Source organism: Blennius ocellaris (genome assembly GCF_963422515.1).
Source record: "Blennius ocellaris genome assembly, chromosome: 10".
NCBI lineage: Eukaryota > Metazoa > Chordata > Actinopteri > Blenniiformes > Blenniidae > Blennius > Blennius ocellaris.
This window is the reverse complement of record NC_137659.1, coordinates 10,290,271-10,318,178: the sequence shown is the minus strand read 5'-3', so window position 1 is coordinate 10,318,178 and position 27,908 is coordinate 10,290,271. Positions and strand designations below refer to the sequence as shown.

General features: G+C 40.7%; 1 protein-coding gene across 1 annotated transcript in view; it reads left to right on the top strand.

The window, feature by feature from the left end:
- Positions 1 to 26,453, top strand: part of st6galnac5a (ST6 (alpha-N-acetyl-neuraminyl-2,3-beta-galactosyl-1,3)-N-acetylgalactosaminide alpha-2,6-sialyltransferase 5a) — a 49,953-nt gene extending 23,500 nt beyond the window's left edge. Inside the window, exons 3-5 of the mRNA XM_080503932.1 lie at positions 9,019 to 9,431; positions 20,325 to 20,432; positions 25,337 to 26,453. Coding sequence (XP_080360058.1) covers positions 9,019 to 9,431; positions 20,325 to 20,432; positions 25,337 to 25,586 — 771 coding nt within the window. The 3' untranslated portion in view covers positions 25,587 to 26,453. The remainder of the gene's footprint in view (positions 1 to 9,018; positions 9,432 to 20,324; positions 20,433 to 25,336) is intronic.
- Positions 26,454 to 27,908: the final 1,455 nt, after the last annotated feature.

Genomic DNA, 27,908 nt, shown 5'->3' with positions numbered 1-27,908 from the left:
CTGAGCACCACTGCTCATCCAACAAATGCATGGCCCTTACAAATGTCACCATTAGATTTGCTTGCAGCAAACAAATACATTCTTATTAATAAGTGGACAAGTAGCACAAGCGTTGTGTTTCTGGAACCATTGTTTACTATAACTCTAGCCCCCACAGGTCCATCCATCTTCAGTGTCCATAGATCCATAGATTGTGTCAGGAGCCAAATATGGGAAAAGACAGGGTAGACTCTGGACAGGTCACCCATCCATCACAGAGCAAGCTGACGAACAACACATTCACACTGATGGCAATCAGCATGTCCAGTTCACTGTATAATTTTGGACTGTGGGAGGAAGCCGGAACACTCAGATGAAACCCGTGCATGCACAGAGAGAACATGCAAACACAAGTTAGAAAAGACCCAGCCAGCATATGAACCCATGACATTGTTGCTATGAGAAAAGTCACCAATTATATATACTTTCAGGCTTTAGAAAGAAATGCTAGTTTCATTCTGTCGATTAGATTTGTCATAATATGAACTCCAACGCTGCACTCTGTCAGCGTTTTCAGTCCAGCGTATTTGATATATGGAGGAACCCTGCATGTTTCCTCTCTGAAATAAATGGCAACTCAAAGTGGCGTTAAGGTCTCTGTGTGATTCAATCATTCTCAACAAAACAGTGTCACATTATCTAACCCCAACACAAAGGACACTTCAATAGCAAGGTAATTTGTTTACTTCTGAAAAAAATTGAAAGCAGTGTTGCGATGTTAAAACCTGTCATCTCCATGCAGTGCTGCTTGAGAGAAAGATTTTCCTCACATGCAGCTTCAGATTTTAACCAGTTCATTTCACCTGGCCAGGGAACTATCACTTTACATATAGGGTTTTTATGCGCTTCTGACAAGTTCTGGGTTTTTTTGCTTAATCATGAGTGTGTTTTATGTTCAGCCTTCATACGTTTTATATGATATACTTTTTTTTTTTTAAATCAACAACAACATGAGGGTTTTTCTTATATTTCCAGGCTGCTGAGTCTATTTGGTGAAGTCTAAATGTTTTTTCGTGATTGTTTGGTTCAAAAACAGCTTGAATTTATATTGTGGCGCTCTTTGTGAATGTATGCGCCTCTGAAAATTGGTGCAGCTTCCTCACATGTTTTTACTTTGATCACAAACGTGCACCCAGGTGCACATTAAACCTCCACTCAGCAGCAAAGTCTGTGTTGATCTCAATTTGTCACACACGCACGCATGCACACGCACACACACACACACACACACACACACACACACACACACACACACACACACACACACACACACACACACCAAGGACCACTCTTCACACTGCTGTATGCTTTGAAGATCACAGCGTTTTCATCCACGTGTCCTCACCTTCAAAAGCTCTGGACGATATCAGCTTTTATTTCAACTGAACAAGATCATCAGCTGTGTCACTTATATGCAAGAAAAGAAAAAACACCTTTCTCAGTCTCCGTCAGTGAAATATTATTAGTCTCTTAGGTCAGGTGTTATTTTTTTGAAGAAGAAGATAATTGCTCTTCATCAAAGATGCCTTCTTTTAAGCTCCTCGAAGAAAACTCCAGCCTAATTAAGACCAGAGCGTCAGAACAGCAGGAGCTGTCAACCTGGAGTATGACTGCTGACCGCTAGATCCCCTAATTGCCCCCGTTTTGATATCCACTCTCTCCTCGTCCTCCTCCTCGTCCTCCTCCTCCTCCTCCTCCTCCTCCTCCTCCTCTCCTTGTCTGCATTAGTTCTCAGTTTACTTCCCACCTCAGCTCTCCCTAATGACTGGTCAAACGTGCATGCCGGACAAACAGCTCCAAACAAGCCCTCCTCCATCGACCCAGCGCTCAACCATGTGTGTGTGTGTGTGTGTGTGTGTGTGTGTGTGTGTGTGTGTGTGTGTGTGTGTGTGTGTGTGTGTGTGTGTGTGTGTGTGTGTGTGTGTGTGTGTGTGTGTGTGCGCGCGCGCGCGTGTGTCAGCACTCATCAGCACAATAGAATCAGGTTTGATTTTCCACTAAATCCAGCAACTTTATCGCCATAACTGAGTTTAGTGCCTTCGTGTCTGTTTTTTGTTTTTTTTTTGCCTGCAGCTGTTGAGATTTTACTATAATTGCCAACTGCACTCGTACATCCCTTCTTGGCCGCTCCTTCTCTTCTGCTACACACTCTAATTGGTGTTTTGTTTCACTCTTGGTTAATGCACTATTCACTCACGCTTCCACACTTACTGTCCCTGTAGAGGTCACTTCTCTAGCTCAGCATCCCTCCCTCCATTTCTAACCCTCCTCTGCTTTTTTTTTTTAATTATCTCCATATCGTAAATTGCACATTTTGGCTCTCACAGCGGGAACCAGCTTTGAAATTAATTTAAGTTTGAGGGCATTTTTGTCACTCATTATCAGGTTTCAGAGTTTTCTTTAATAAGGCTTTTTTATCGTGACTAGTGAAGATGTGTTAGCTTTGCAATTTTCTTTCTGGAGATTTCCTATCAGCTTATTCAAAGTGCATTTATTTTAAGTTTGCACCAAATCCAGATTCAGATTACTCTGTTTTGTTATGAAAATATGTATTTTATTACATTTCTTTATGTGGCGAGGGTTGAAGGATGATCCTCTCACTTATCCTTAGTGTATAATAACAGCAAATAGTAGTATGATTGCATTCAAACACAGTAGTTTTGACTCAATCTACTGTGTAGATGTTGTTTTCCACACTGTTACGTTGCCATCCATAGCAGTGCATTATCTCGTTTCTATAACTTCCCTTGAATGAGTTAGAATCTGCCTGATTTCTAGCACATCTAATAAATCATAGTGTAATATATACCACAGAAAAGCATATTTTTAAAAATGAATAAAAACAAAATGACATGAGTGGTTCATCAGTCAATAATGGGCCACAGAAGAAATGCTGCATTCACAGCGTGCATGAGCAGTTTGACATACAATAAGAGACAACTGTATGCATATAAAGGTCAGAATTTCATCTTCTTTGCTGTTTTTAAAAGAGTGTTTTGTTCTGAGCCACTGTTTAAGTCTGGTCATGAGAGGAGCTTTTCCCTCCTGGGAAACAAAGGCATCTTTGATGAGCCTAAAGGTCAAGGAGGAGGCTGGAAATGCTCCACTCTGTTGTGGCATCTCTCGACGATACCAGACAGCACCCTGCTGGGCCAGATGATTGTGCCTCTCAATGCTCACATTTACCGGCCATATCCTCCATTTGGTATTCTTCAAGACCCGGCGTCCTCGCTAAGCCCTCGCTCGATTCCCCCCTTCCCACTGCATTCACCCACGTAAAATCAATAACAACACTCGAATGCTATTTCTCCGCTCTGAGGGGGTATGGCATACGTCAAGTGCAATGGTTCACTGTACTGTAAGTATGTCTTTTCCTCAAGGGACTCAGCTGAGTTAGGAAGGGGAGGGGCCGGAGTAAGGGGAGGAATTAAAGCGGATTTCATGCCCCCTTAAGACTCATGTGAGTTTTAACCACCAATTATTGCCTTTGCTGCCCATGGGCAGCCAAAGCCTGTGAGCTGTGACCACGAAGCCTATCAGCATGGCTGCACAGAACAGTCTGTCTCCACTACAATCACATGGTAATAATAAGTCCTCCCTGTTGTTTAATTATCAACTCTTGTACACAGGCAGCAAATGCCACTCAATAATACCACCCTGCTGACTCACACAGCCCTAATATCACAAGAAACACTATTTGAACACCCTGTTTATTCTGTTCTTGAATCAATACCCGAATGCTGCCATGCTCCTCAAATACCCACCCGCCCAATCTCCCTTTGCTCTCAAGGATACCACCCCGCCCCAGGTGGTCTGGGACTGAGACGCCTCTCTCTTTCACATCGTCCGCCATCCCTCAAGGTTAATCCGCCCCACTCTGACAGCGATGTTTTCCTCAGGTCAGGAAGTCGGGCGCGGTGAGCGGCAGGCAGGTTGTGATGGCTCCGGCAGCCCCATGAAGGACGTGCTCTGTGGGTTCAGATGCGGACAGAATAAGGAAACAGAGGAGGGCTGCCTCCGCTGTCTGAGGTGGAAGATCCGTGTGACTGGCTGTTATCTGTCTAAATGTTTTTGGTTGGGTTTTTTTTAGTGGGCCACTTGGAGGGATGGATGAGTTTAATGAAACCAGGACAGACTCCTGGTGGGTGCCACAAGTGGGTCAAGGTTAGCCTTGATCCCTTGATCGCCCAAAGGCTTACAACCTCGTTCCATAATGAGGAGTACACTGCTGCTGTCTGAGCTCATTTTGAATAGAATGATATGCACACAATACATGAGATTTATTCACCTAGTAAATATATTTTGTGTAACTTATCAAAAGGGATTGTTTTGTTGTATAATTAATTTTTTGAGCTCAGTTTTGACTGCAAGTCAAAGAAGTACTTTTTAACAGTACTTTACACAGTACTTTCCTATACTAAACCACCAAGCAAGAAAATATTTAACAATTTTATTGAAAATTGCTGTAATACTGCACACACGCCCTGCAGGTGTTATATATTGTTACACTGCTCTGCTTTTCTATACTCAGTAAAATAATATTTGGAATTTTTTACGCCTCAAGGGAAATTTTTTTCCATAACCAGCACATGTTCCTGTCTCATGAGAAAAGCACAAACACATTATTAAGACAGCTGATATATATCCATATATCCATACATAGCATATATGGCAGTGGATGCTGTGCATGCATAAGTTTCTGTTCCTGGTTTTAAGGGTCAAGCTGATGAGATGCTATTGTTCTTCAGATGGCTTATAGTTTTAAAATGACAAGTTACCCCTGTGCTGTAGGAGAACCATGAAGACTAAACATTTCTCAACATGTTTCCATGAATTCAGAATCCAGATTTTGACAGCTCAAGTAAACAACTGAAACTCAGTTACTTACCTTCATAAGCTCCCCTGCAGACCACTTCATCACGACTGTGAATAAACATTCAGACAGTCTAAAGGGAGTATTATTTAAGATTTTCATCAGGTGAGTGGAGAGCTAAAAATTAAGTCAGATTGAATTGTCTGGTGCACAAGCTTGCAGCATTTAGTAGTATGGCGTCAGCCAGTGCAGGATTCAAAAACAGCCTTGTATATTGTACAAAACTTGTTTACCCGGAGGATCACACAAGTTGAATTAGCAATCTGTAGACCAGAAGTTCACAAGGAGGAATTGAGAAGGTAACCTGTGAATAACTTACTTCACACAGACTTGTTTTATACTTTTATTTTTGTAGTCTTACCCAATATTTCTCAAGTTATGCGTTTTATTGCCTTTGGATTTCAACAGTCTTATAATGTGACAAAGATCAGCAACTCCAAAGTTTGTGGGGGCGGGATCCTTGCTTATGTGATTTAAGTGCTGAGAGGGATTGAGAGCTTCTGATATAAACCTGATTTAAATTAGCATGAGTGCCACAGATCTGAATCAAAACTAAACAAAACTAGTCATACCTTATTAATACCGCTGGGGAGCTATGATTGTTTTTTTAATCTCTTAAAGGCCTTCTTATCATAATTTGACATTTTGGCTGGTGCTCATTGTGAAGCAGGTTTTAGATGTTAGTTGTGTGTTAACTATTTGATTGTTATTGTTCCTTTGACTAAAGATAATTAGATAAATATATCTTCAAGAGACAAACGGTGTAATGCTGATTGATATTTAACTAGCAAAATGAAGATGTTTTAACATTAATTGATTTAATGACGATTACTCACAAAAAGTCTAACAGAGAAATGAGTGCTTCCTTTGTTTTAATAGTGGTTCTCAGAAGGAAGAAAAAAACCTTGTACAATTTGGAAACTGTTGGAAACCTGTTCATATTAAATTGTGCTTCATCTGTAACAAACATGCAGAGCTGAGTATGTGTTGTTTTCATGAAACATTTGCCAAATCTTCTCCGCCAGTGACAAACAGCATTGTGAGTTTCCTGACATTATCTTGTCTGCTACAAAGTAAATTTGGAACAATGTTATACATCTTTTGAATTTTATTTATAACTTAAACATCAGCCATATTTGTTTGAAAAAAGAGGCTGAATGTTGCTTAAATATGGAGTTAATTCATGGTATTGTTGTGATTTCACTGGATTGAACTCTTGTAAAAGGTGAGAGGAGCTTCTAAGTGAAGCAGCTCCATTCTTTCTTGGCATCATAGACAAAACATTTCCTGAAAATCCTCTTTTTTTTGGTCTGTTATTTTGCCTCCAGTAAAACAAAAGAGCCCAACCACAACCAGAATCCATTATTTAGTATGAATCTTCACTGGAGCTGCATTATTGATCACAGCTTTGATCAGGTGTTGTACGCAGACAGTGATGAAACACGGAAAAAAAAAAAGCTTTTAACAGGAGCCGTTTAAACGTTGAAAGTCTTTTAATTATGATCAAAGCTGTTTTGTTCTGCAAGAAAGAACAAAGCCGGATATTTCGAATACATGAATGATAAATGTGTCTTGAATTATAAACCATTTATAGCATAAATCATTAAACAGAGAACCATTTATTTCGAGTTTCTAAAGATGAATTCAATTTGAATAAATGTTTCACTTCCTCTGAGTCAGCAGGTACCTTCATTTACTTCTGCAGTTCATCTTGACTTCATCGCTTCAACACAAACCACCATATTGGATGGGTCATGTAATTCTGGCTGAAATGAAGAGCCATGTCCAGCGCATGCAGCTTATTTCTTGGTAATAGCAAAGCCAACCTCCCTGAAGAGGCCAAGCAGAGCCCACTTAAATTCTCACTGAGACAGAGGAAGAGAGAAGGGGGTCTGTGGAGACGCTTAAAAGCCCCTGGGTAAAAATGGGATTTATGACCTGCTTCAGTGATATTGCAGCGCTCCAGTCAGATTGACTGTCAAGACTGCTGCCAGGTGGGATAGAGAAGAGGAGCAGGACATAGGAGGACTGGATGCATGCAGCTTCTGCTGCTGCGGCTGCTGCTGCTGCTGCTGGTGGTGGTGGTGGTGATGATGTAGACCACCAGGGCCTCATTAGCTCAACATTTCATCAAACACCTTGGCACTGGGGTTATTCTCACTGCCTCCATATATATCTCTTTCTCCTTCACCCTCCTTTTCATTTCCTTGTTTTCATCACTTTCTTGCTTCTTCCGTGGTCTCCTTTTTCTTCCCCACCCTCCCCGTCTCTCCCTCTCCCAGCACCTTAAGGTCTCATTACCCAGATGAGCCTGTTCTGCTGCTAATCTGCCACTAAGTCAAAGTCAGCAGATGAAGATGATAATGACACAGCTCTCCCTCCCATCCCACCTCCACCTCCACTTCCACCCCCACCCACAGTCAACTATAATCATTTGTTCTTGTTAATGCCAGGAAAATGCAAATTTGTTATGGCTATAAGAATGTAAATAACCACCACATTCGTGCTGGGGTGATAATTCAGGGCACATTAGAGGGCTCTGCATGCCTGTTTTTGCATATCATTGATTTTTAGTGCCGGGGCCTTTGTGAAAGTACACCTACACACGTGCATGTAAACTACACATGCAGCAGTGTCACACAACGACAACGTGTAGAGCAGCTTAACATACATAAATAGACCCATATTAATGATTTATATGTATGCTGTGGAAAAAGGCTGCATGCCTAATGAACATTAACAAGAACAAATGCAAGACCGCCAGCGTCTCAGAAAGAGACTGAATCTGTAACCACAAAAGCAGCTGATAACTGGGGGAAAAAAAGAAAAGCAAGATAAGCAGGACTATTATTCAGAGCTATGGCCATAGAAGCAATTTAAGTTTGTTAAATGTCCAAAAAGTATGCAGCACAAATCTAAGGAAATCTTCATTATCCACTCATTGCATCAATCTGGTCTATAAAATGTTACAAAACAGAAATTGGCATCAATAATAACTAATAAATATTGTTAGATACATTAGTTCAGGGGTGTCAAATAAAAGGTCCGTGAGCCAAAACCGGTACCAAATAATTTGCATTATATTCATAAAATGTGACCATAATCATGCAATCCCAATTAGGTTTGAATATTTAGATCCTTTTAATCCTTTAAAAAAAAAAATTGTTATCACTATTTTTATTATCATCATACTGCATATATGTATTTGCATGTTGATGTGTTTATACATGATAAAAGTAAAACCAAACGTAAAAGAAAAGCTCATGAGGTCACTGTGTATTTTCATTTCAAGACAAATAAATCAGAATGAAATAATAATGTCTCAGGAGAGATATAATGAACAAAAATAATCATGTGCATCAGGGACATGTGAAATGCAGATAGGTATCCATATGATTGAACACCGGAGGTATTCATCTGTAAATACATGAAACTAGCTCAGATCAGGTGAGAACTGTTTCTCTAGAAGGAATGCTATACTCATCATATGTAAAGTTACATTATTGGGAGCATATATTTAAGATTTCACGTATATGTGCTGAATACTGCATCCATAGTGCTCCATGATCTATGAGCATGGCACATGGCACATGGGTATTCTGCATCAGAATTAAAGGTATTAGAAACAAACTCACATTCTTCAGTTGTGTGAAACTGGGAGAAAGATTTAAGGTGAATCCTTTGTGAGACCCCGGGGTTTTCTACCAATCGCAAAGCAATATGACAAGCTACATATACCCAGGAGGCTGTGTCGCTACCCATTTGTCAACAAAGAATTTTCTGCCTCAAACACACAGTGATGCTTTTTAACCAAAGTTCCCCTAGGTGTGCATTTCTGTCTGCTTTGCATATTGCTGTATAAACCAAGACTAAACAGAACTTCATAGCATGTTTGACTTGTGGAAATAAAGAAAAAAAAGTGTTTGTAGCTTTCCAAACAAATGCAGCGCAAAGCTATGGGAAGATATCTGCTGCTGTGCTGTGTGTGAATCCACAGCACGATGGCGAGGCCGAACGCTTTGATGCACAGATGACATTTGCAAAAGAAAGTTCATGATTTTCTTCTATTTGCTTCATGACTGTGTTTCTCGTTTGACACCACACAGCCTCTCAGGATGCACTGCAACACTTGCGCCCTGGTGACCAGCTCAGGTCACCTTATCGGAAGCGGCCGGGGGGACGAGATCGACCGGGCCGAGTGCGTCATCCGCATGAACGACGCTCCCACCGCCAGGGGTTACGGCCAAGATGTCGGCCGGCGCACCTCCCTGCGTGTGATCGCTCACTCCAGCATGCAGCGGGTCCTGCGGAGTCGTCACGAGCTGCTCAACTCCAGCCAGGACACCGTGTTCATCTTCTGGGGCCCCAGCAACTTCATGAGGCGCGACGGGAAGGGCCTGGTTTACAACAACCTCAGACTTATGAACCAGGTTCTTCCCAAACTCAAAGTCTATATCATCTCCTGGCAGAAGATGCTGCAGTTTGATGAACTCTTCAAGAAGGAGACTGGAAAGGACAGGTGAGGACTCCCTGCAGCATAATCTATTAATATTGCATATATAACATGGAGCTAATATTCCTACAGTAAGTCTATTATTCTTCATCAGTATATTAAGGCAGTCGTGGCCTGGAGGTTAGAGATGCAGACTCGTGATTGGATGTTTACAGATTTGAATTCCACTTTTGTTCCATTGATCCCCGGGATCAATAAAGGATGCTTTCTTTTTTCGGTCTGTTTATGAAAAATGTCTCATTTATTGGGCAGCGGGGGCTCAGTGTGTGGAGCAGTTTGATTTCCAGTCCAAACATTGGTGGTTCACTTGCCCATGTCCCCCCTCTCCTGATGTCGAAGTGTCCTTGGGCAAGACACTGATCCATAAATTACTCCTAATGTCGTACAACACTTCAAATTTGTGTATTCATACACTCATAACTACATAGACATATTGCAGTGTTAAGTATAGGAAAACTTAAATAGTTCGGATTCTTTCAGATTCAATTCAACATTTAAGTTAATGCAATGCAACATTGCTGGTGGCGTTATGTATAAGATATACTCACAGTTTATTTGAGTCTTATGACTCATGGTAAATCATGAGAGAAAATGTTTCCCGCTTTCAAAAGGAGTTTGAAGAAAGAGATTTATCAAGTATACATGGATTCAGAAATTTGGCACATTTTCATTTCCGCCCTTGAAAGACCTCAACAGAGCTTCTTTCAATCACCTTTGCACATGAATGGCTCTCTCATGAACCTGCCACTCTGGGGTCAGTTGTCAAATGGAGATGAGGCAGAGGTCATGTGAGTGTTGGTACTCCAGACAAAACAACCTGCAGTCCTACATACAGAAAGCAGAGAAAGATTTCCAAGCTGCGGTTTCCTTCAGCCATATATTAGCTGGCGTAATGTGACCTTGGGGGCGACTCTGTCGGTACTTTTCTAACAAGCTGAAAAGTTTCGAGCTCGGAATGTAGTAAATTTGATCCCAGTTCTACATATCAAAATGAATTTGTGATTTCTAACGTTAAATAGCTTAAAGGAGAAGCAGCCAACAGGGCATGTAGTGAAAATAGTGCTCAGTATTCTGTAAGCAACGTGGGATTAAAATGTCAATTATTGCTGACATTTAAATGTTAAATCAAATTGAGATGAACAGAAATAATTTTGCATGTTTTCTTACACTGTTAACTATCTGAGCCTCTTTGCATGTATGAATACTTATTGTTGCACCCTCAAAGTGAACCAGAAGAAGTATGTCCATCTTTGCTGTGGTTTAATACAAGTATGCATTTGTTTTTTTCTGTATTCAGCCCACAAGCACACTGTATTTCTTTAAATGGAGGAACTTCTTCTGTTTCTAACAAACATAATGTCAAATGAATATGCATTAATCAAGATGTTTATTTAAAGTAAAAGTGTTCTTCTTGCTGGAAATACGGATACTGATTCAATAGGAAAAAATGAAATCATGGGTTCATTCAGGGCACCGTATTATTGATTATGAAGTCTAATTAGTCAGGTTATAACAAGAAGCTGTTTGTATCACTCACTGCTGTTGAAGTAGTTTACTCACCAAATGTTTTGCTCTGATATTAACCAGTTGTTTGCGAAGATTGATCTTGAAATAAGTCAGCAGGCAGACCTTTTGTTGAATACGTGGAGAAGTGTTAGATGTCAAAGTTTCAGGCATTGTCTTAAATGGATTAATGAGCGAATAAAAACAAAGCGATAGAAATATAATGCAACTCGCAAAAAGAGTAAACGTTGCTCTGAGTTTGTCTAAATCTACACAGTATTAAAAGCACTCGATTTTAATGAGTCCAAGCAGAGGTCTCAGTCCTGTAGCATTTCATGCTTAATGAAGACCCAACCATACACTGTCTCCCACACACACACACACACACACACACAGATACTCACACGCTGTTTGTGTCCTCCCTCTCTCTGTCTGAGTCTTTGTCTGCGGTGTCAGTGGAGATTGAATCTGACATCAGTCTTGAGAGAGATGCTGGGTGGTGAAATTACTGAGTGGAGGATTTGGTGAGTGGCTCAGGCATCCATCCCTCAGAATCTGTGCCTACAATCATGGCAAATGTTTACAGTGAGCAGAAGGCTTCTGTTACTGCTCTTATTTACCGTTTCTCATCCTTTGTAGCTCGAGGCATTAACATCTGTGGGGCTTATTTGACAGTATTTCTGCTCTGTGGAGCATAGAAACAGAAAAGAAGAAAGCATTATTGTCATAGCTTTCTAATGTTTTTGTTGGGGGGGGGGGGGGGGGGGGGTGGGTTCCAGGATGTTGGTTGAGGGCAAAATGCACAACCTCTTTATGAAATTATATTTTTTTTTAAGTCTTTGTGACTCAGTGAAACCAGCAATTATAGCAATGGAGGTTTTTTTTTTGAGTAATCAACTGCACAGTTGGCAACACTGCAAGCTTGTAATTATGGGTTATGCCATTTTGGTAAAGATAATTAAGATGGTGTGGGATGCTACAATCCACCTAGTTTAATGACAGCAGCAGAGGAGCAAGTGAAATCAGGTGCTGCACTGTATTACACTGCTAAGCTAGATTAAACCTCAACTGGTGATTAAAGGCAAATTGGTTTAAAAAAATAAGCGGTTTTATTTTTCCCCCCCTTGTTTTATGTTCCCGTACTGCTTTATAGTGATCACTAACGGTTGCTGGAAGGGTTTTGGGCAACCAGAAGTGTGGTTTGTTGGAATAAAACTTGCAAAACTGAGATTATTCAGTCATCACAAAGATCTGTTAAATAGATTAGTCTCCTGTTGAGACTGGAAATACGCGAACAAGCCAAATAATGTGTCGGCAGTCTTAAAAAACACAATGTGGCCTCGTGGTAAAAACTGTGAAATTGTGGAAAGCGAAAAGGATTTTTCAAGCAGTTGTGAGAATAACAAGCAGCTATAGGCTTCATCAGCAGTGCAAATGAATGCCTTCAAGACCTGCACTATATAGACTGCTGCAATTTCAGAAATTATACTTAACAATACTCCGCAGTTAAAAGAAGCCCGTGCTAAATGAGAATAGGAGGCGTTCACCAAGAAACTCACTGCTTCTTACAGCAGATTGTAAGAGTAACTTTAAAAGGCCAGGCAGACGCCAACACGATTACAGTTATTTTGCTTGATAAGATTTCAGCATAGGCAGAAAGGAGACACACCTATGCGGGGGCACATAAAATGTCACCAGACTCCTTAAACTGTAATAAAGAATGGTGAAAGTGTCATCTGTCACATAAACACAAAGTGTCTTTCTATCCATGTGCACATTTTCATCTGCAATAAAGAGAAAGTGCAACACAGTCACACAGAATGAATCACGACGGCGCGTATGAAACTTAAATGACGCCGCATTGAAAAGATGAAAAACAGAAGTGGACAAAAGCATCAGATCTGCGTAGAAGACACATTTAAACACAAAAAAACCAGACTTCTCCACATTTTTCGCATACAAAGATAATATTTTATGGTGTTTGATGGATGTGGGACGACACCGTGATGTAGTGGTTCGCACTCATGTCTGACTTAGTATGCTATAAATGTCTTCCTCTGCAAAGACCATTATCATAAGAACAGGAAATTCTCACATGTGTCTGCTTAACTCTTCAAACAAAAATGATTCTTATTAGATTTGACATCTTTGAGTCTTTTGATACATGCAAACGCAAGACTCGTATTTTGTTTGCATGGTGTCCGTAGAAGAAAAGATTTTTATCAAAGCATATTGTAAGTCCAGGGCTGTCATATAGTGACACACTAAAATTGTGTTTGTCATAATGTATTTCCCAACCATTTGGTATGTTCTCCCACTCTAGGAGGAACCATTACTGTGGACTCAGTCATTAGTCACTGGATGAATGTAACATTACTGGGTCCTTGATGTTATAATGCTACACTGAGCTGCTTTTGGTGTTTTATTTATTCAGAAGTCAACAAAGGGAGGAAATTAGGTCTTTGCAGTTGTTTTCAGAAACAGACGAGTGTTTTACTTGAGTAACTCATGTGCTGTGAGCAAGTGGCTGCCGTAGTATAGAGAGAATCCAGCCCCTGGCAGACTAACTTGTTCTGCAATTGCACAGAAAAATAAGTGCTGCATTAATTAGGGTGAATAAGCATCCTTTTTCCTGCATGTCCACTTTTTACAACCTGTATGTGGTGTCCAGGGGAGTCAAAACCCATGAAAATATCCAGTTCTTCTTGCTTTTCAACGTAAATTGTTACATGTGATGTACACAAATAAGAAACTGATTTGGGCAGGAGCGATCGAAGACCAGTTCACACAGAAATTCACCTTTGTTGCTTGATAAACCAAAATATTTCGAAGGACCAATAAACAGTTGAGTTCCAAGTATATTTCTTCTACATTTAAAATCATAGACCACTTTTATAAATTATTTATCTATTTATTTAGACGGGGAACTTAGATTCTGTTTCCACGTTTACACAACGCATCGTTTTTGTGTTTTCGTTACAGAACACTTTTGTGTTTATATGCCAATGTCTGAAATCAATGTCTGTTTAAAGTTGTCTATTATGTAACTAAGAGCACTGTTGTTATTGTTTTGACTTGAAAACATTTTTGTGTGAACGGAGCCTCAAAGTTATAGCAACAGTTTGATTTTGTTTATAATCGTAGTTTGTTTCGAGATTTGTCGCCATCTAAAACCTTCCAAGTTAGAGACACTTCATGAAAAATAGTGATGTTGATGATTAAAAAAAGATGCTGCTGTCAACAAAAGCCATGTTGAGTGCAAAACAGGGAACTTTAAAAAAGTAGATTGAAATGGGGAGACAATTATGTCGCATACAGAGGGGGAAAAAACCGTAAGAAAAGACATATAATGAGAGGAATATCAAAGAAAATGTATGCATGGAGTTTCAAATGAGGATTCCAAACAACAGAAACTGTGCTTTTTTGTAGCTGTCACTGAGAAATCCAAAAAAGAAAAAAAGTGATGCAAGAGAAACCGGAATGAGAAGAAAAGTGACACAGAAGTCAAGGAGATACAGATGGAAGTGGGGGAAAAAAAAGAAGCATGAATTAGTAATCAACCTCAAACGACCTGCAATCACGGCAGTCACTCAGGTTGAGGGTGTCGGGTATAAAACCTCACAAAGTGCTCGTAAAAAGCGAGAGCAAACGGAAGCTCAAGGATTTTATTTTATTATTTCTACCCAAACGCGCGTCGGCTCCGTCCTCAACAGAGCATCTGCGGATAATGAGGCCCAACAGGTGTTTCCGCTTGAACTAATTGCGTCTAATCAGACCTTGATGCGACCTTCAGCTCCCAGCAGCTGCATAACAACCGCTCAAATAAACTCAGCCACAACAAACCTGCTGTTGACGAGGAAATACAACCAACGCAGCAACCAAAACAACAAATAGACCTTTTGCTCACTTTTTGAGGATTGAACCTCACATCGAATGGGTGCAATTGTTAAATTTACTGTACCAAACTGTGCCAAACACGAGGAGCAGCATCGCTCTCCTGCGCAAGGGGAAGTCTGTCATCCCGCTCACAGCTTGCCTTCAGTCCTTTTAAAAGACAGCCATTGAAGCTAAGAGCTTGACATTTCACACCGCATTATTCATCAGCATGTTTCATAAACAAGGAAATGAGGAAGACTTCTTAAGGAGGATTAGCCGCACGCCTTCCGACTAAGACCTCCATGCGTCCACCACAGATTGCCTGATGACAAAACGCGGCGGCTTTGAACTCCAAAAAGTTTTCTAATTTGCAAAACAGAGAGTCTGCGAGAGAGCGAATTTGAGGGAGGGTGCTGTTGTCGCATTGAAGCCAAGTGGCCGTGTTTGCATATCAAAACAAATCAACATGTTCCAGACAACCTGGGTCCGGTATTAATTAAATGAGAATGAGAAGTCTGTGCTTCTGCTGCGATAGCATCAGTTTGGACCGACTGTTGTTTGTGCTGGGGACAGACTCTAATAAAGATGAAAGTTGGAAGCGGGAAAAAGGAAAGTGCATCGTCATTGTTTATTGCGCTGTCACTCAGCCAGGGAGGGAAATGTTTAGACTGTTGAGATTTACAGCAATAGAAGAGAAACTCACCATTCATTAGCACATTTCTCCAGCAGGGAGAAATGAAGGAACCACTTGTAGTCATTTGCTCAATTTTCAGAGAGAGAGAAAAAAAAATTAAAGATGAATCGAAAGTTACTTTGCTTTAGTTGTTTTAATCACCACTTTCTTTTTTGGCATGAGTGACTTGAATGCTCTACTGAATTTGGTAATTTCAATATTACTGTAGGAATGGGGCTCTGTTTACACAAAAACTTTCATTGCATTTTGAGGTCCTTTTACAGGAAAAATAGCTCCCAAGATGGGACCTTTTCAAAAACGCTCCTACTCTGTCCTCATAACGGGGGTGGAAAAATGCAACATTCCTGAAAATAGTGCTACCAAGCACCACGGCTGAAGCAAATATTTATTCAGCTCATGCGTGAAAAGATGGACAATTCTTGGATGGACTCGGTAATTTTATAGTTGAGCCATGATAGCAATCCAACTTTTTTATTTATCCATACAAATGTCCCCGTGCTCACCATTGCTAATGTTCATAGCATATTGTTCTCCACACGTGTGGTTTTATGACAAAAACAACCAATAGCATCAACTAGAAGCCATACAACAAAACTACATCATTTTCAAAATGTGTAAAAGTGAAATATTTCTGAAATGAAACTGCTAAAAGTATGCATTTCACTTGAAACTGGTCTTGAATGACATTTATGCCAACTTGTTTACTTCAAAAATGTAAAATCGGGGTGGAAAATCAAGACGTTCTTTTGAACACAAGGTTATAAAACTGGTATAATCTCAAAACTTAGGGTTAGGGTGAGTTATATTAGAGTTTCGTTGTTTTAGTTGAGGATAATAAACTTTTTTGCATTGTCACCAAATCTTTTTTGCCATGCACCTGCATAAACTCTTCGGTCATTAACATTCAACTGATACTTGTTCGTGTTTATGAATAAATCAAGTGAGAGGAAACCCTGGAGAGAAAACCAACACTCGCACAAGGAGAACAGAAGGACCCCCGAGCCTGAACTCAAACTGGGGATTAACCACTACACCAGCGTGCAGCATGCTGTGACCTAATTGCATAATATAAAATGCAACTGTATTGCCACTTCAGAAATGACAACTAATGGTCACCATGACGACTATTGGTTCTCGTCAGAGAGCACAATCTCTGTCTGAATTAATGCAGCCATTCCCCCACCACTGCCAGGGATGACTGAGTTGCAATAACATGCAATACATAGAATATTGTGGCAACAGAGACCACCTCTAACATAAAAGATGCTGCATAAATAAGTCAGTGGGCTGTAAAGCAAAGAGCACAAAAATACATCTTTAAAGGTGGCTGCCATGTTCTGTTGGTCTGTTTTGGCTTTGCTTCATTTATTCTTTGTTTATTTTTTTTATTATTTTTTTTGCACCTGCACTAATGAGATAGGACGTGACGTGAGCACGTGGTCTCGAAAAAGAAAACAAATAAAATCAATGTCCCCATGGAGACGGACTGTTCGTTTAGAATCACGCCTCATTGTGGAAACAAAACAGCGTGCATGTGTTTTCATGCAAACTGGCTCATGGATGGGTACATTCTCAACAAGTATGCTGTAAAACTTTGGCAGGATCTTTTCCATTCGGGTTGTGTCCTTCTTTGAGTGTGAACCGCAGTGAAAGTTGCAGTAAATCTCCCGGCAGCCGCTTCCTCACCTTCCTGAGATGTTGTTTTCAGTCTGCGAGTGAACATCACAGCTCCGCCGTACGAGCCTGTCTACCGATGCGCTGACGCGTGGAAACAACGCCTCGCCATCACAGGACGGCACAGTTTATCCTCTTCCTTGCACTCAGGTGTCTTGTCTATCCTATCTAAGCTGCTTTTTTTTCCAGTTTGGTAAAAATACCCCGACTGCAACGTTGCCAAGAAGGAGAACCCTTGGAACTGAATGAGCTAAAGAGGCCTTTTATATCCAGATTTCTGCTTGACATGTATCTCCACCCTACGCCGTTCCTCCCCCCCTCACGAGAAAATGAGAGTCAGAATGTCTGAACAGTTTTTCAAACAGCCAGGTAAACCCTCTACTACGAACGTGTCACCCTCATCAGCAGCCGAACCGAGAACCGAGATGCCTGCCTGGTTGTTCTTGTCAAGACTTTTCTTATCTGGGCCCGGGCTTTGTTTCTCCCGTCTCTGCTGCCGTTATGTGTGTGTGAGTGTGTATGTGGGTGTGGGAAAAGACAAGGAGAAGTAACGAGCATTGAGAAGCAGCAGGGTGATGAGGCCAGTCGGGAAACGAGGAACACTACCTTGTCAAACTGCTCTTAAGCAACAGTGTGAGCCTCTGCCTCCTCATTCTCACGGTCTGCATATGATCCTCTGGAACAGAGGAAATTGTTCTCGCTCCTGCAAGAAAAAGCCTCCATCTTTTCTCAGTCCTACTTTGGAGGTTTTCGCAGTTTGTTTCCAACACATAATGTGGACAGACCTTTTTTTTTGGAGTGTGGTGTCCAGAAATTATTGTCTCAGAAATGTAATATGAGGAAAGTTAATATGAAAAACATGTTATTTATATTTATATATATATATATATATATTTTTTTTTTCTCAAGATTTTTGCTTGTGAGTTTTTGTGATGGATGAAATATCATGACCAGAATTGCACTTTCAAAAACAAATATTTGTGTTCTTACTTGTGGAGAATTATCTGACTTCAATTTGATTTTGGAAAGCTATAAACGAGTTGAAAGACTAGATTAATTATATAACCAAATTGGGCATATTCCTTCATGGGCTGTGCGGTGGAGCAGTGCTTAGTGCTCTCGCCTCACAGTGAGAAAGAAGTTGTGGATTCAAGTACTCCCCCTGCATGTGTGTGTGTTTCCTCCAGGTACTCTGGTTTCCACCCACAGTCCAAAAACATGCATGTGATTGAAGTGATGTTTACTTCACGTTCTCTCAACATAAAAGGATTTTGTTTTATTTCCACTTTTGCACAGTTCCTAAATTTCTTAATATGAAAATATTGCATAATCAAACTTGTTTTCACATTAATCTGCTTTCTCTGGTGCATAGCACTTCCAAAAAAAAAAAAAAAAAAAGAGTGATTCATTTAGTGTGAATTCAGTGACTTAATTTGATTATAGCTCTGCTTATGTTTCTCATGAATCTCCCCATATGGTAAGCAGCTTTATGTTTGCCAATCTGACCTAGAAAATGACTCAAAAAGCAGAGTTTAGTCATCCATCTCATACAATATTGCCAAAGGTCATCTAAACATGCATCAGCCAGCGACGCGTTAACAGATCGAGTTGTCACCAGTCACAGTTCCTGTCGATGTGAGCCTCAGCGGTTCGGCAGAGGAAGCATGACGGGATGCAGCTAACGGATTCCAATATATACGTGCTGAGGTTTCACTGGTGAATACATCGGCTTGCGGCTGAACACCTTCCTACTGTCAAGGTGTGATGACATTTTTTTCACATCATTTGCAAATTGATTGGAGGAGATATTGATTGTTTAGGAATTGTTTTGGACAGCCGCAAAAGTCGTCTGCATAAATGTGCTGCAGCTGTGAGCACAGGGCAGAGAGGTCTTCTGGGTGGAATAATAACAAATGCATAACTTTCGCATGTGTTTTGTACTGTTATAGGAGGTAATGAGGTTTCATCCTTATGGGACAGGTAACATGCATTCATTCAATCAACCCCTCAATCAAGTCTTGTGCTTGTCGGCAAACACTTCAGCATGAAAAAAGTTTTTTTTTTAAATGGTCCTGGCAACCCCCTGAACCCCACATTCCCCAGTGAAAACCTTCTCCAGTGCCCCACCCACAACACCCCGAGAACCACAAAAATAGCTTAACGTGCACATGTTTGTACTGTGGAAAGAAGAACGCCCACAGGACCACAGAAAGAACATTGAACCGCCACACAGATCACCAGAAAATATTCGAATGAAATGCGAGAGAAATCCAGGTTTGGATATATTCTTGCGGCGCGCTTTACTGTCAGACTGGCCTTGGCTGTCGTTGAGACACAAACACACACCAACCTCGGCTTGACAGTCAAGTGAAAGAAAAAAATAAAAAAAATAAAAGATTTTTTGCTCAAACTGAAATACGGCTTTTTTTTCTGTTTTATGAAAATAAAAAACCAAAGCCAAGCATGTAGTTATTTGTTTTTCACTTAAATTGTTTCATGGTTATTTGGAAGTGGTGCCAGTTCCATAACTCTGGGGTCCATTAAATGTTTTTTAAGCCTCATAAGGAATTCTTCAGAAAAGCATGGCTGCTGTATTTTTCTTCCTCCCCAGCGGCAGTCTCTGATGGACATTTAAATTTAGAGAGACTTCCTAATGTAATGTAAATATCATATTTCTTTCATAACAGCACATCTCAAAGAACTGTGATTAGGGTTCATTTCTTCGCGTTTTAAAAGTAGGCAGATCGTTGTGCAGCCGAAGCTCCGTCATTTCTGCTATCGGCACCACATGTAGACCAACGCTCCTTTCTGATTAAGGGTTTGATTATTTGACGGGGTTCATTTGTATAAGTCGATACGTAGGATGGATCTGTATTGTAATGAAGCTGCGAAGGAACTTGAATGATCTTGTCGTCAGGAAAATCGACCTCTGGATTTAGACAAATCTTTATTCGGCAACATCATACCAAGGGGAGATTTTGTGATTGTCTGTCCCAGTTAATCACATTGGGGATTTTTCCCCAGCAATGGGTGGTGGGGGGGGGGGGGGGGGGAATCAAATATGGTACACCTTTTAAACTCATGTTCTCCCACGCATTAAATCCGTCTGTCTTTTTGCTTCCTCCTATTTTTTCTCTTTTTCTTTGCTGCAGGAGGATTTCAAACTCCTGGTTGAGCACCGGCTGGTTCACCATGACCATCGCCCTGGAGCTGTGCGATAGGATCAATGTCTACGGCATGGTGGCCCCTGACTTCTGCAGGTGAGTGTAAAACATCTCCACCAGCGGCACTAACAAGCCCCATCGCCAGGGGGCTTTAATGCAGAGCAGCACTGGGTCCAAGTGCATATGAATTCATAGCAGCACTGCAGCCCAATAAGAAAGATTAAAACTAAATATATTCAGGCATCTGATAATACATTTTCAGTGTGGCTGGAGATGTTTTTTGAATACTTAAGATGGCTGCGTGTCAGTAAAAATATACTTTAGTCGTCAGGTTTTAAAAGAAAAGCCGACTCAAACAGCGTTAGAGGCAAAGTCAGCTCCTTCAACAAAGGCGAGAGACTCATGTCTCCTGATGAATAGTGTAATCGTGGAGAAAAAGTACTTTGTAAGTCAGGTTTTAGTGGCCGGGCGAAGGAACGACATGAGGGAGATTCATCTCACCTGTTCCAAAGTCCCTGCTCCTCCACTCAGGTCGGAGGCAATCAGGCTGCTTTTGTTTCCCTGCAGCTTTGTCCTCCCTTTTGTGTTGCTCCATTTGACACACTTTCTGTTCCTTTCAGCATCGCCACAAGCCGCTTTTCAAGTTTTCATTCACTGCAGCGTGGTGTCAATAAAAATATCCAACAACCGACTGACACACAATGGATTATCAGCTTCTGAGAGGGGTAAAGGTGGACTTCAAACTCAGCTGAGAGAAAGCGTGATTTCTTTTTCTTTTTTTTTTTTACTGAGCATCTCTACACTGAGGGCACTCGCAGGTGTCACACAGTATCTCTTACTACAGCATCGAGAATAAAATATTAGCTTTAAACGTGTACATTTAGGACTTGAATATGATTGCACACCAAACCATGGAGATGAAAATGGAGAAGTAAATAAAAAAAGGTGAAGACCTGCTTTATTGCCAGGCAACAGTTAGGAAAAGGTTCATGTTTTGGGTTAGTATTACAGTCTCCATAATACATAGAAGCGTAGTGCATGTGTGATGCTGTTTATTGTCTTTAAAACTCATTTTAGTTTTCATGTAACTCAAATTCACTGTCACAGATCAGTAAAAACAGATAATCCCAAAAAATAACATCAATTCCAATTGTTTCCTTCTGTTTTAGTGCAAAGAGCAACAGGAACATCATAAAAATGTCTACTCTTACTAAATATTCAGCAAAAACCAGAACAAGTTGTAATTTTGGACAAAAATTAAATGCAAATTCAGGACACAATACAGTTGAATGTCCAAAAACCATGTCCTCTTTTCGTGGCTGAAATTTTCTTGTTTGCATCCGAAAATGGAACCGGACAAAAAGATCTGATATCGCCTTGGCCACAGTATTTCTCTTCGGTTTAATGTGGGGTAAGGTTCTTGTTTCTCAGTCTGTATGATTTCTGTAAGCTTCAGCATACATGTTTTTACAAATTCACCCTCACACACGGATACTGCGACCTCAATAGCAAAATAGTTAGGTTTAAATGCTGCATTTTTGATTCCTTGGCTCGGGTCTCTGGGTTTTTGATGTCCTCTTATCAAGTCTAATGTAATGTGTGTAATTTAGAATCAGCAGTTATTTTTTTTATTTGAAATGAAGCTGATGTTTTCTTTGGATTGAGATGGTTTTGGCCCTTTAGCCACTTGTTTTACAGCCCTGCTACATTGTGCAATAATGTGATCATATTCCCTGATGTGCATTCATTTAACTTTTTTTTAAAACTTACTTTTTTCCTGGAGCTTTAATTTAGAGCAGAGGTGTCAAAGTCATTTTAGTTGAAAGGCACATGCAGCTCAATTTGATTGTAAAATAGTGCCATCATAAAAGTCTAAATTCACACTTTAAAATTGTTCTTCTGCTCAAACTAAACTATAGTCTGTATTTTTCCAAATCTGAACAATTAGTTCCCAAACATTTTCATTGCAGCCTCACAGACATCTTAGCTCAGGTCTCAGTGTTGCGTTTATGTCTGCTCCTCTTAAGAATGCTGTGTTAAAAATTTTATTTGCAACATTTCTGATTTGCTTGGAGGGTTCCTGCATTGGATTGCAGCCTCTTGCAGGCCAGTTTTGGCCCACGATCCTTATGTTTAATACCCTGGATTTTGTGCATTTAAGTCCCAGATTTTGCACATCAGACATAGTCTATGTCTCATTTCATAGCTGCAGTGTGAAATGTGACAACAATGGAAGCAGGTGGCTTTGTTCGCAGATTTGTCCATGTGAAGGTATCTGAGGAACGCGGTCCAGGTCCGATATGCGAGAAAAGCACAGAACGATGGGATACATCAGGGATACAGCAGGTTCTGACTCAATATTGCTCCTGGCAACCAACTCATCCAGCCTCGTTAGCAGAGTTTAATGGTTTGAATTACAGCTCACGTCTCATCCATCTCAGACGGCGCTTTAATTGGAGCATTTTATTGAACAAGGAGCAAATCTTATTAGATTCTCTATAAAAGAGAACAAACTGTAAAATCTTCAATATATCTTTGTTCCTAGCTCCGATTGATTAACTAATTTCTTTTTTTTTCTTTTTTTAAAGTTTCAGCCCAAGCTAAGTCTTAACAAGAACGACTGCTGGTTTTTTCTTTGAGCAAATGTTTTCATAAGCTGATGTTCGCTGATCAAGTTAGTTCTCATTACTGAAGCATGAAGATTTTACTGGACAGGATCCAACTAAGAATTTATACAGACATTAGTTCCTGACATGACATGTATGTACCCATAATGCGAAAGCAAAAAAAAACAACCTGATAATTAAAAACACAATCCTCTTAATTGTTTTTTGTTTTTGTTTTTTGTTTTATCTTTTTCTGTCTGAATGTACACATTGCTTTGCTCTTCTTGTTTGTTTCATTTTTGAAACCCTTCAACTCCTATCCTGTCACTACTGACAGGCTTTGACATGCATACTTGTTTAAATCAGAACTCCTGGAGCATTTATGATATCTAAAACTGTTAAAAACTACCAGAAAGCAGAGAAACTGAGCTCTGCGCCCACATACGTGTCATTACAGCGGCCCGCAGCCCTTCTGCAGCATCAGCGTTTAATCCCAGAGAAGATTCATCACACATTAGCAACATGAGATTCTTTGTGAGGTCAGAAACGCACAGCAATATTGATTAAATGTAAGATAATGAAAGGTATCTTCAAAAGAAAAAGAAAAAATCGGGGGCACTCACTCTTTGCACATTCTTTTTGACAAGTCCACAGATTAAAATCGAAATAAATCCAGTCAGAGTTAAAGTACCCTACATTCCTGTCTTTGAAAGAAATCTAAGAAAAAAAAGTTCTTCTCAATTTATAAGTCTGATTTTACATCTAACATCATTTCTTTTTTGAACTTTCTGAAAATGGAAAAGCTATAGTTTGGATAAGGCTGTAGCATCATGGTGAGGGGCATTTTGTTCCACTTTAAGCTCATTTTAGGGCATTTTCCCTTTCATTTCACTGCCACTGTGTGTAGAGAGGCTGGGGGATGATATGAAACAAGACATACGTGACATTGCGGTAATTGTTGTGAAGTCTACACTCCTGAACAATGTCAGTGGCTTCAAAAGAATCAGGGAAATGTTCTAGAGTAATTTCAGCAAACTACAGTGAGTCACCAGACTTCTAAACAAAGAAAAACAACAAGCCCATAAGATCTGAACCGCCCCCCCCCCCCCCCCCCCCAAAAAAAAAAAGAAATGAATGGGAGACTAACAGTTTCACAATTAAAAGAAAAATCATCACTGGGATTTTTTTTTTTATTGTTATTATTAATTTGCTACAGAGATGTGAACTCAAAACATCACTCTGTAAATTATTGAAACATCACGAGATCACATTAAAAATGCATTTTTGAATGAAATATGGACTTCTGCTCCTCGGTAATGTGCACCGGCTGTGGTCTGATATCATTCGGAAACAATATGGGATGATAAATTATATGATGCTACAGCAACTTGAGAATAAATTAATATATGGAAATGACAGTTTGTGGAGCTAAGTGCTGGGAAGCAGCATATGAAACACGTCTTTAACGACTTAAAAGGAGTCTGATATTAGGATGAATCTCTTTACAAAAAGGCAAAGGTTAACTGGACGAATGTTCAGCAATTTGGAGACTTGAAATGTTGAACTCGTAAGTATACAATGCGTGATTTGACAGCCTTAATTTACACTCAAACAAATCAAGCTATAGCTTGATTAGGGTTGCCGTTTCAATTTATTTATTTAGTTGGGATTTTTTTTTTATAGCACATAACTCAGACTGGAGCATGTGGTGCTGGCCGAAGAGATATTTTACACAATAATATGCGATGGAGATTGTTTCGTTCTTTCCTGTTTCAATCTGTCTGCACATCCAGAGATGTTTTCCCAGCTTGGTGTGAAAGAAGTTGACCTGACCTCAGCTCCATTTAACACCTCAGAGTGCTCATAATACGTAGTGTTGTGAAAAGCCCCAAACCAGGAGAGTGGGAGCGTGAAATATTTCCCTCAACAGTGTCGTGTTCAAGTGTCCACTCATTTCTGGCCCTACAAATACAATTTACAGTTTTAATTCAACATCTTTTTAAAAAAATTTTAAAAATTATATCTGAATACTCTGTAATGTGGGTAGAAAACACGGTTATACAAGAACCCACCTTGAACCTAAACCGGGCATATTGCGACATTTTTATAAAAAGATTGGCTGCTTTTTCCAATTTTTTTGGTTAATATTACCTTTTTCGCTAAGTGTGAAGCTGCAGGTGGCATTTAAATGGTATTAAGACGAGGTCCTTTTTGGCTGCGTGGGCCCCGCCAATGACAAACAAATGAATGTGGATCAGCCTGCCTCCCTCACCTTACAATGAAAAACACATTTTGGTGGCACATGAAATTGAAGTGACTCATTAAAGTGGTTTTAAATGTCAGCTGTCCTCTCTCTCTCTCTCTCTCTCTCTCCCTCCCTCTCCATATCTGCAGGGAGCCACAGCACCACTCTGTTCCCTACCATTACTACGAGCCCCGTGGCCCAGACGAGTGCGCCATGTACATTTCTCATGAACGCGGGCGCCGGGGCAGCCATCACCGCTTCATCACAGAGAAGCGGGTCTTTGCCAACTGGGCACGGACTTTTGACATCCACTTCTACCAGCCGGACTGGAGCCCACCGCCTCTCCCAGCCAACCTGACGCTGGAGGGGACGGTCACTGCCACTGCGCAGAAGACGTGACTGGTGTCGGGCAGAAGAAAACCCATGAATTCATCTCAGAAACTCAAAGGATGGATGGAATTTGTAGTGAGAGACTTCTAAACCCCCCCCCAAACTGAAACTAAAACACAAAGCAGGAAGAAAGAACCACTGCTACAGATTAAAACTGAGTCCCGTTGATGCTGTTGGACATTTGCAGCGGTGCTTTGTGTACTGGAGGAAAGTAATACACCCCTCTATGAGAAAACCTTGTAAATTGAGGTTATAGAAGGTGGCGGCCTCATCACACACTCCGCTCTTGGTGCATGCATGCGGTGCACCCTTATGGTCTTTGGTGTGTGTGTGTGTGTGTGTGTGTGTGTGTGTGTGTGTGTGTGTGTGTGTGTGTGTGTGTGTGTGCGTGCGTGCGTGCGTGCGTGCGTGCGTGCGTGCGTGCGTGCGTGCGTGCGTGCGTGCGTGCGTGTATATGCACATGTTTGCTTGAGGGATGACAGAATACAAACTCAAATTTGTCTCATCACGAAGCCTCTGTTGGATAAAGGATTTATGCGGGATTCACCACGTTTCAAGATTATCCCACCGCCTGAAATCTTACAATGTATTGCTGGAAACCATCAAAACTGAATACAAAGTTTGGTGTAATTTACGTTAAATTTGGCTGTTTGAAAGTGTGAATTATCTCTGTTCAGATGTCATATTTTCCCACAGTTTGAAAACATAGTGGATGCCAAGTGAGATGTTATTAAGTAAACTTCTGTCTCATGCAACAAAAGGCTCAAACCCCTTTAAAACAGTTGTATAAATCAATTCCCTGACTTTTATTTATTTGTACTGCCTTTCATATGCGAGCATTGTGAGCTCGCTCAAGTCAAACTTACAATAACAACGAACACGCGCCATTCATTGGGAGGTTTTATCTCACGCTCTGATCCTCAATGTGTCATAAGGTTTTGTTGGCTCCTGTCACCAGTTAATAGTGCGATTCATACGGCTTCAAGATGGATTTCCATGTAAATGTACAGACATGTCACACAAGACAAGTGGCAGATTAAGATCGAGAGCGGGAATGCGGCTGCAGCATCCATCCTGCTATATTCATCTAATGCCGTCTCTGTGGGCCTGAATCATCTCGCAGGAGAATTACACCATCTCCAAGAATCCCGGGTTTTCTTTTTGTTAAACCGATGAGTCTGTGATCTGTCACCCTCCCTCTCTCGGATGTACTTTATGTGCATTCTTCTCTCATTTGATGGAGTAGGTGTTACATGTAAACTCCCCGCCTTGCCTCTTCTTCCTCCTCCGCTCAGTTACCATGAATAAGAATCAGGTGTCAGTCAGTAGAAAGGGGCGAGATGCATGCTGGTCCTAATGATATATCCCAGTGCTAAGTCCGTATTGATTTTTGCCTTCATCTCTGTAATGTGAGTAATGAGCAGACAGATGCTGTGGGTCACATACATGGGTACTCATACTATGAGAGCATGTTTCACATGACACTTTCACAGTGCAGACGAGAACACAATTGCCTCTCGTAGATCACAAACGGCTGCAGCAGTGCTGCTGTACACAGCGAGGATTGACTTCACTACAGAGAAGAAGAAAAAATTCATTTTCGAGGCATGTGCGATTGGATGTACACAATCGGTGTGCATCAACAAAGTGGAGAGCCCTTAAATGTTTTGGCTTTTGTTAAATAGGAAGAATCATGATACGGTTTGCAGGGCTTCAAATACCTAATTGCATTATAGATGATTCATTTGATCTAATAACTGGGTGGAAATTATGAAAAGTGTTCATACAGTGGAGTGGTTCGCACTCTTCAGATTCACAGTGAGAAATCATCTGGTTCACGTCTGTGTAAAGTAAGTTTCCTGGTTCTGTCCCTCAGCCTGAACACATGCATTGGATAATGCAGTATATAAACCAGATGAACAGTCTAAAAAGACGACAAAAGCAACAAACCCTGACATTTCAGATTCAACATTCTCACCAACATTGATTCCTTCATTTTGAAAATGTGAATAAGTCCTTTTCAAACGATCACGTTAATGAGTGGAGTTCTTAAATCCTTTCTTCTGCTTCTTGCAAAGTAGGAACTGGATTCTCTTTGCAGCCTTCTTTTTTGAACTAAGCTAACTCACTCCAGCTGCATCTAAGCTTAATCCATGGTGTCTGCATATGTGTGTGCATGACTATGCAGACTGTGAACACTGAGCACAGTTCTATCTGCTCTCGCACGTCAGCCTGCATCGTGGCACAGCGAGACAGAGCAGCTAGTTAGAGACCGAGCCGTAGAACTTCAAGCATGAGGGGAGGTTTGCCTTCAGGGTGTTCTGCCAGAAA